This window comes from Scylla paramamosain, chromosome 25 (assembly GCF_035594125.1).
Source record: "Scylla paramamosain isolate STU-SP2022 chromosome 25, ASM3559412v1, whole genome shotgun sequence".
NCBI lineage: Eukaryota > Metazoa > Arthropoda > Malacostraca > Decapoda > Portunidae > Scylla > Scylla paramamosain.
In genome coordinates, this window is record NC_087175.1 from 5157501 (window position 1) to 5167500 (window position 10000).

A 10000-nucleotide genomic window follows, 5' to 3' on the forward strand; every position below is an offset into this window, starting at 1 on the left:
AAGGTAGGAGACGGAGAGGAAGCAAACAGATAAAGGATTGAAGCGTGACAGCAAAGTGAGATGGGAAAGCGACGCAGGATTACTAAAGGATTACGAAAAGGATGTCAGGAAGTAGAGTAAAAGCAATAAGTGATACATAAGTCAATGAACAAACTGAAATAAACAGATAAATAGATGGACAGATAGATAGACAGACAAATAGATAGATAGATAGATAGATAAATATATAGATAAGTAAATAAATAGTGAAGTAGGAAAGTAATGCAGGATAAGCAAAGGATGTCATGAGAAACAGTAAAAATATAATTTACGCTAAAAAATTCGGAGATGAACTACAAAAATAAATAAGTAAACAAATGATATGTAAGTTAATAAGTAAATATGCAAGTTAATGATCAAGCTGTAATGTACAAATAAATGGACAGACTGATAGATCAGACATGTTTAGATTGATAGGTTGATAGATGGATAGATAGACAGATAGGTTGATAGATAGATAAACAAGTAAAGAGCAGATTAAATATGAGGTGATGTTGCAATCTACAATAAAACATCAAAAAATAAGGCAAGATTAAAAACAAAAGAAAGAGAGAGAGAGAGAGAGAGAGAGAGAGAGAGAGAGAGAGAGAGAGAGAGAGAGAGAGAGAGAGAGAGAGAGAGAGAGAGAGAGAGAGAGAGAGAAAGCAATCTTCACAGAATAAATACACAAATAAACAAATGAATGAAGAATGATAAGTAAACAATAACCAGAAATAATAAGAAGAAAACAGAAAAAAAATAAAGGAAGAAGTAATCTGAAACAAAATACAGAAAAAAAAATAGAAAGAAAAGAACTAAAAACTGAAAGTCAACACAAAATACAAAACTAACCAGCCAATCAATCACCAACAGATTCTCTCTCTCTCTCTCTCTCTCTCTCTCTCTCTCTCTCTCTCTCTCTCTCTCTCTCTCTCTCTGTCTCTCTCATCACCAGAACACAACGCGGATTTACTAGCGAGAGAATAACAACACCACAAAACACATCACCATTTATTCGCCCAGTGACACGAGGCAATGAAATAATAAAAAAAAAAATAAAAATAAAGGAATAAAAAACAAATGTATTCCGGCAACGCACTTAAAAAATAAATAAATAAAAAAAAATTGCCAAACGGATTCAAAAAGCGAGATGAAGAGAGAAAGAGAGAGAGAGAGGCACTTCAGTAAACAAACACACAGATGTAACAGAATGAAGTGAGAGTCAGAGTGAGAGGGAGAGGGAGGGAAAAGGTGCGTTAATTAATAGTGCGCTCGTGTGTGTAATTCAGGTACTGCGCGTTAAGAGGTTTCTGCTAAATACTTTGAATATCACCTTTCACTGGAGTATTTTCTCGCTCTTTCTTCCTGATTTTTCCCCCCTTTTTATTTATTCATTTATTCATTCATTTATTCATTCATGTGTATCATCTTTCGGTCACGTATACCTCTCTCTCTCTCTCTCTCTCTCTCTCTCTCTCTCTCTCTCTCTCTCTCTCTCTCTCTCTCTCTCATTTACACTCGTTTTATCATATTTTACAACTTGTTATTTTTATTTATGTATTTATTTATTTACTATTATCATTTCATTTATTTATTTCCATTTACTTATTTACTTATTTATTTTATTTATTTATTTATCTATCTTATTATTATTTTATTTATTTATTATTATTATTATTTTTTTTAGAGGACTTTCCTACGACTTGAGCTGTTTCGAGAAGAGGAAATGACCGGAACTGAATTGGCGACGAACGCTTTTAAACACTTTTCTAATTGACTTCTTTTTCTTATGATTTTTTTTTTTGCCCTTCATTCCTTTCTCACACACACACACACACACACACACACACACACACACACACACACACACACACACACACACACAGTACATGAATCAAAAGGAAAGCGCAAATAACATATAATCAGTCAATTAAAGAAACAAGTAACAAATCACTAGGTAGATCAAAAGCTGCAATTTTCAACGCGTCAGTGAATTTCAGAATTAAAAAAAAAAAAAGAAAAGTAAAGAAAAAAGAAAAAAATTACCCACTTGCTGTTTTAATGAAGGAACAAAAATGACGGTGATGTTTTAGAGAGAAAGAAAAATAAGTAAAACCACGTCTCATTACGATTTTTAGTACAGCTTAATAAAAAAATAATAATAAAGCAGAATACGAGATGACTAAGATGAAACGATGAATATTAGATGAAGGTGAACTCAAAGTGGATTAAGGATTAAAGTGAAAAGCAACTCGTTTCTTTCACTTTAGTCAATATTCTTAACTATTTTCATATCTTTTTTTTAACTTATTATCATTCTTTTCTTTTTTTTTTTTTGTTACATCTACCATACCTGTTGCCTGTGAAATAAAACAAAGAGAAGTAAAATAAGATAGATAAAAGTACAGCTCATTTCCTTCACTTTCGTCAACATTCTTAATTATTTTTCACATTGTTTTCACTTCATATTATTCTCATTATTTTTTTCACCTTTTGTTTTTTTTTACACTTTTTTTTTGTTGCCTATACTTTACCACTCATCATTGCTTTAAGTTAATCTATTTTTACTTACATTTTTTTTCCATTAATTTCGTATCATTTTTTTTTTAAACTTATCACCATTATTAGTTATTTGTCCATTCCATCTACTATTTATTTATCAGTGAATGTAATTATCTCAGTTATTACCCATTCAGCCATCAAGTGCAGAAAATGCGTACCTACCTCATCTTCTTTATTGCTTTTTGTACTAATTTCCTATCATTTTTATTACATATTATTCTTTTCCTAATTTATCTACACCTTTTACTTCTATTCGCTTTAATTTTACCACCGAATACGATTTTTTTTTTTTTAGCAATTATTCACTCTATCAGCAAATGAATAAAAAACACACACCTCGTTTACTCTATCATCGTTTTATTTAATGATACAGTGCTGCTCTTTGTAACTTAATTCATAGTACCATCTTACAAATGTACTCTATTTTATTTATCATTATGTTTTATTTTCATCGCCAGCATTGTTCTTGTTTAATTATTCATATTTTTTTTTATCATGTTACATTAGATTATCTGTAGTATTGTTCTTTATCTATCTTTAATATTATTTTTTTTCACTTTCTATCTCATTATCTTATTTTTTTATTATCTACCGTTATTCTCTATTTTATCTGCCTCATTTTTTTATCATTATCCTATTTCATTATCACCAGTTATTCCTTTTTTTCATCTATCATTCTATCTATTTTTGTTTCCAAGGACTATTTTTTTCACATTCCCTTCCATTCCCCTTTTCCTCCATTGTTTTTCTTGTTCTTTCTTTTTATCCCATTTCTCTTTCTTGCCTCTCATGTTCCATTTTCTATTTTTATTTTCGGACAGTTTCCTTTACTATACATATCTTTTCTCTCTTCTTCCTTTTCCCTCCGTCTGTTCCTTCACCTTCTCCTTCTCCCTTTCTTCCTTTCTTTTCTTTCCTTTTCCTCTTATTTATTCCTTTTCTTTCTTCTCTTCGCCAAATTGTCCATTCAACCCCAAAGTTCATTTTCCATTTTTCATTTCATTCATTTTTCTTTTCCGGGCGGTTCGAGTGAGTGAAATGCTTCGAAACGGATGAGTTCGAAGCCGTGTAACGAAAACGATTCACAAAAATTCCGATACGAAACGTGAGATTTAACTGAATCGTCTCTCTCTCTCTCTCTCTCTCTCTCTCTCTCTCTCTCTCTCTCTCTCTCTGTACCAAATCCTGGATATCAATATTTTCTTCGTTTTAAGAGAGAGAGAGAGAGAGAGAGAGAGAGAGAGAGAGAGAGAGAGAGAGAGAGAGAGAGAGAGAGAGAGAGAGAGAGTAAAAACTAAACTCCATCAACTCAACTTCTGATACTTTTGGTGTTGACAGTTAGGTGGAATGTGAAAGTGAACCAGTGAAGCAGTGAGATTGAACCAGTGAAGAGAAAGAGAGAGAGAGAGAGAGAGGGAGTGAAGCAGTAAAACCCACAGCAGTTAAGTGAACCTTTTGAAGTGAAGCATTTACGAATCAAAACTATAAAAAAAATGGAATTGAAGCATAACAACCTTAAATGAAAAATGTGAAGCAGTGAAACAGTGAACCTCTAAGAAGTGAAGCAGTGAAACAGTGAATTCTTAAACGTGAAACAGTGAAGAAACGAAACCAGAAAAGCATGACAGTGAAGAAAAACAACCTTAAAAGAGAAGTGAAGTGAACCATTGAATGAATAACAGCGAAACAGTGAAACCATTGAAAACATAACGGTAATTTAGTGATCCTTTATAAGTGAGACAACGAAACCTTAAAAGTGAACAAGTGAACCAGTGAACCCTTGCAAGTGAACCAGTGAACCAGAAAAGTGAAGCATGATAAGAGAACCCAAACGAACCAGTGAAATGAACCAACACGGTGAACTGGTGCAGGGAGGAGGATAAAGGAGGAAGGGAAGAAGTGAAGAGGAGAAAGAAAAAGAAAAAGAGGAGAAAGAGGAAGAGGAAAGAGACACGAAATCTGCATGAGTGACTAAAGAAAATAAAAAAAGGGAAAAAGAAGAGAAGAGAAAGAAAAGAGAGAAAGAGAAACAGCACGTGCACGATTCGTATCATACAAAACACACACACACATACACACGAACACAAAGAAAAAAAAAGAGAAAAGCAGAGAAAATACAAAGAAAAAACAGCTAAAAGGAAAGAAAAAAACTAAAGCAGGAATAGAAGACAGATAAATAATGTGAAAATAAAAAAACGACGAAAAAAAAACAAAAAAAACAAACAAACAAACAGGCAACCAACACACAAGAACACACACATACACACACACACACAGACACACACGAACTGCACCAGAAGCTTATCAGTCAAAAAAAAAAAAAAAGAGTAATTACAACAAAAAAGACTGAATTTTGTGAGCATCTATGAACAACAAGATAAGAAGAGGAACTAGAGAAGAGATAGGAGAGATAAAGAGAGTCAAGGTGGTACGAGGTGGAAAACTGTGCTAGGGGGGAGAGGAGGAGGAGAAGGAGGAGGAGAAGGAGGAGGAGGAGGAGGAGGGAAAGGACGCAAGATAAAACAGACAGATACTGACAGATAACACGAGGCAGATAAGAAGGAACCAATGCAGTACCTTCTCCAATCTGTCATTCATTTCTCTCCCTCCTTCGTTCACTAAAAGAAAGGAAGGAGAGAAAGAAGAGTGAAGGAATAAAGAAAAAAAAAGGGCAGCAAAACGAAAAGATAAAAGACGAGAGACAACCGCACACACGCACACGCGCACACACACACACACACACACGCACACAATGCACAAAGCCAAACACAAAATGACCACAGGAAACGTACACAAAACAATACCACGAGAGAAAACGGAAGCTTACACGCTACCAACAAGGTAATACCACAACACCACACCACACCACCACACCACACCACCACACCACCACCACCACCATGACCGCCGCTGCCTACCGCCTCTCCAAATTCCTGGCAATACCGGAGAACCTGAGAAACGAGACGGAAAGCGTTCTGGCACAATGCTCCGCGAACTTAACCTCACCGGAGACTTTGAATGCCGCCTGTGACTCCTGCAATGCCACGGGGGTCCAGCGGCTGTGGGAGGAGAGACTGTGTGACATGCCTCCAACACCTGGGTTCGATTCCGCTGTTTACGTCCTCTACATCACCATCCTCATCGTTGCCGTGCTGGGGAATTCCGTAGTGGTGTACATCGTCTGTTCGTCGGAAAAAATGCGAACTGTGACAAATTATTTCATAGCGAACTTAGCCATCGGTGACTTGTGCATGGCTATCTTCTGTGTCCCTTTCTCCTTCATCAGCACGCTAATCCTCAAGTTCTGGCCGTTTGGGGGACACCTGTGCGTGGCTGTCAATTACCTACAAGCGGTGTCTGTGTTTGTGTCCGCGTACACCTTGGTAGCGATCAGCCTGGACCGCTACTTGGCCATCATCTACCCACTCAGGCCACGGATGACCCGCTGCCAGGCCAAGATCATTATAGCGAGTGTCTGGGTGCTGTCCCTCGCCACCACCTTACCTGTCGCTGTTTACTCCCGCCTCCTCACGCCGCCTGTCAACTTCTACGCGCTCATGGGCAGGCAGGTGTGCACGGAGGACTGGGGGTCAGAGCCGTCGGATAACGAGTCCAGGGTGGCGTACAGTGTCGCCCTTATGTTGCTACAGTACTTCCTCCCGCTCACTGTGCTTGTGTTCACGTACTCCCGCATCGCCATGGTGGTGTGGGGCAAGAGGACGCTCGGGGAGACGCCGGCCAGAGTGGACAGGATAGCCAGGAGTAAGCGGAAGGTAAGACACGTGTTTTGTTTTGTTTTCTTTCTTTTCTTCTTCGTGTTTTTTGCTTTTTTTTTCTTTTCGAGACGTTTTGGAGTGTTTTGTTGTGAGTGACTGAGTGTTTTGCTGCTGCTTACATTGTGGGTGTTTTTCTCTTTGGTATTTTTTTGATTGGGATTTGTGTGAGTGAGAATGAGTGAAAGCGAGAGCGAGAGAGAGAGAGAGAGAGAGAGAGAGAGAGAGAGAGAGAGAGAGAGAGAGAGAGAGAGGTGAGCACACGGACACAGCTGCTAACTCCATTTATATATATATGCACAGAATGTTATTATTTTTTTTTTTTTGTCGCAAGAAACATTAAGGTGAATAATGCGAACAGTATCTCAGCTGTAACTTACTGTAAAACACTGTACTCGCCTTGTTAACTCTCTCTCTCTCTCTCTCTCTCTCTCTCTCTCTCTCTCTCTCTCTCTCTCTCTCTCTCTCTCTCTCCTGTCATCCATAAAAGGCAAACCAATGAAAAGTGACAAAAATGGAAGCAACCAATGGCGTAGCACGACCAATATTCCGTCAACCAATCAGTGGGCGAGATGAGAATTGCACCAATGGGAAACAAGAATTTCGAGAGATGATTTGTCTGCTCGTTTTTCTCAATTCAGTTCTTTTTTCTTTCGTTCACAAATATGCACACACACACACACACACACACACACACACACACACACACACACACACACACACACACACACAGGGAGACAGAAAAACAGACACAGACACAAAAAGAAAGATAAACTAATGGACACACACACACACACACACACACACACACACACACACACACACACACACAAAGGAAGAAAGGAGAGAACAGTGTAAGTACTTTTCTTCATAATTACAAATTTCTTCACTTTCATCTTAAATAATATACTCATCTTTTTTTTCATTCTCCAAGCTTCCACTCCTTCCATTCACTCACTCATTCACTCTGCACCATCACAACCAGCAACTCCAGTCATCCATTCACCACCTTCATCCATCCACCCAGCTTTCCACCTCCTCACTCAGCTAGGCGTGTATTCATCATTCATCAAAGAAGTTAGTGAATCAGTCATTGCCCAAACACACCAAGGTATTCTATCTCTCTCTCTCTCTCTCTCTCTCTCTCTCTCTCTCTCTCTCTCTCTCTCTCTCTCTCTCTCTCTCTCTGGTCGATAAAGGAAACTCATCTGGTACTTCTCTACTGACACCTGTTCCTCCTCCTCCTCCTCCTCCTCCTCCTCCTCTTCCTCCACCTCCTCCTTATTCTCTTCCATCATACTCAAATACGGTCAGCTTTCTCTGCAGCACACAAGGTTCTCAGCGTCATATCACGTCATTTACACTCAAAGCCAAGTTAACGCAGCCCTGAGGAAGTTAAAAATACATCAAGTTGGTTATCTTCCTCAGCCTCTTTCAGTATTACATTAAGAAGTGTTGCAGAGAGAGACGAGAAAAAATTGCTAAGTGTTTGTTTGCTTTGGGCCTGATCTGAATACTAAAGGAGGAGGAGTTAAAGTTGAATATAGATATAAATTTCGTTGGTTTTATCAGAGGTGTCTTCAATAATACGCCAAGTTAAGTTGTACAGATTGGGTTACAGAGTTGAATGTTCTTTTTATTGACCGTACCCTCGACAGTTAATCAGGATGAGGTATCAGGAGAGGCTGGTGGTGAATTGGGTTCGTTTCGTTTGGTTCGTTTCGTTTGGTTCATTTGGTTCGTTTCGTTTGGTTCGTTTCGTTTGGTTCGTTTCGTTTGGTTCGTTTCGTTTGGTTCGTTTGGTTCGTTTCGTTTGGTTCGTTTCATTTGGTTCGTTTCGTTTGGTTCGTTTCGTTTGGTTCGTTTGGTTCGTTTCGTTTGGTTCGTTTCTTTTGGTTCGTTTGGTTCGTTTCGTTTGGTTCGTTTCTTTTGGTTCGTTTCGTTTGGTTCATTTGGTTCGTTTCGTTTGGTTCGTTTCGTTTGGTTCGTTTCGTTTGGTTCGTTTGGTTCGTTTCGTTTGGTTCGTTTCTTTTGGTTCGTTTCGTTTGGTTCGTTTCGTTTGGTTCGTTTCGTTTGGTTCGTTTCGTTTGGTTCGTTTGGTTCGTTTGGTTCGTTTCGTTTGGTTCGTTTCTTTTGGTTCGTTTCGTTTGGTTCGTTTCGTTTGGTTCGTTTGGTTCGTTTGGTTCGTTTCGTTTGGTTCGTTTCTTTTGGTTCGTTTCGTTTGGTTCGTTTCGTTTGGTTCGTTTGGTTCGTTTCGTTTGGTTCGTTTCATTTGGTTCGTTTCGTTTGGTTCGTTTCGTTTGGTTCGTTTGGTTCGTTTCGTTTGGTTCGTTTCGTTTGGTTCGTTTCGTTTGGTTCGTTTGGTTCGTTTCGTTTGGTTCGTTTGGTTCGTTTCGTTTGGTTCGTTTCATTTGGTTCGTTTCGTTTGGTTGGTTTCGTTTGGTTCGTTTCGTTTGGTTCGTTTCGTTTGGTTTGTTTGGTTCGTTTCGTTTGGTTCGTTTGGTTCGTTTCGTTTGGTTCGTTTAGTTCGTTTCGTTTGGTTCGTTTCATTTGGTTTGTTTGGTTCGTTTCGTTTGGTTCGTTTCGTTTGGTTCGTTTGGTTTGTTTCGTTTGGTTCGTTTGGTTCGTTTCGTTTGGTTCGTTTCGTTTGGTTCGTTTGGTTCGTTTCGTTTGGTTCGTTTGGTTCGTTTCGTTTGGTTGGTTTCGCTTGGTTCGTTTCGTTTGGTTCGTTTGGTTCGTTTCGTTTGGTTGGTTTCGCTTGGTTCGTTTCGTTTGGTTCGTTTCATTTCGTTGGTTTCACTGATAGTTCGAAATTTGGTTGGTTTCACGGACCGTTTCCTCACTTGACCGTTGACCTTCCTGTTTCTATATATCATAAAGAATATAATATAGTAAAAAAAAAAAAAAATGGCTTAAAACTGGTCTGCCTTATCGGTCCTGCTTCCAATAATATACAGGAAAAGAAACTGGTATCTTTACTAACCGTGGCTTCAGTAATAAGTCTAATAAGAATTACAGACAAACAGACAAACACCACTGAAAATTTGCTGGAGTTTCCGATTGTGCCCTGAATACAACGTCGGAGAGAGATATACGAACAATTAAGCCGCCATGGTACAGAGGATTCGCGCGCGCTTTGGAGTCCGGGAAGTCCTGGGGGCGCACGGGTTCGAATCTTAGCCACGTCCGAGGTTAGGAAGGGCATCCACTCCGGTTAACTCCTGAAATACTAAATCAAAGTCCTTCGCTAAGAGAGACAAGGGAAACCAGACTTAAGACCAAAAAAAAAAAAAACACCACTAGCAAATTCACTTCTATAACATATCAGATGGTTATAGTCAAGATACTCAACAACATGTCAGGGAGAGCTGGATAGGTTAAACACCTGAATATTGCTTGTCTTCATCACTCGTGTCCTCAGCATCGCTATGTTAAGACTTTATGGTTCCCTGTCTCTCTGTCTCCTTGTCTCCTTGTCTCGCCTTCCAGTGCTCAGTTCAATCTTACGCTCTGCAGGACAAGGGAGGGGATAAAGGGATTAAAAACTGATCCTTTGTGTTCCTTTCCCATTCCTGCTCCTCCTCCTCCTCTTCCTTCTCCTTCTCCTGTGCTACATCCTTCTTCTCCTCTTCTCGATCCTTCCTTCC

General features: G+C 38.9%; 1 protein-coding gene across 4 annotated transcripts in view; it reads left to right on the top strand.

The window, feature by feature from the left end:
• The window catches only part of LOC135113152 (RYamide receptor-like), a 119915-nt gene that overhangs the window by 3459 nt on the left and 106456 nt on the right, over nt 1-10000 (top strand). For all 4 annotated transcript variants that reach the window (XR_010274731.1, XM_064028226.1, XM_064028228.1 and 1 more), the window contains exon 2: nt 3919-6353. Coding sequence is in view for 3 of the 4 variants with exons in the window: in XM_064028226.1 (XP_063884296.1) it covers nt 5481-6353 (873 nt within the window). In the remaining variant the exon portion in view is untranslated. The remainder of the gene's footprint in view (nt 1-3918; nt 6354-10000) is intronic.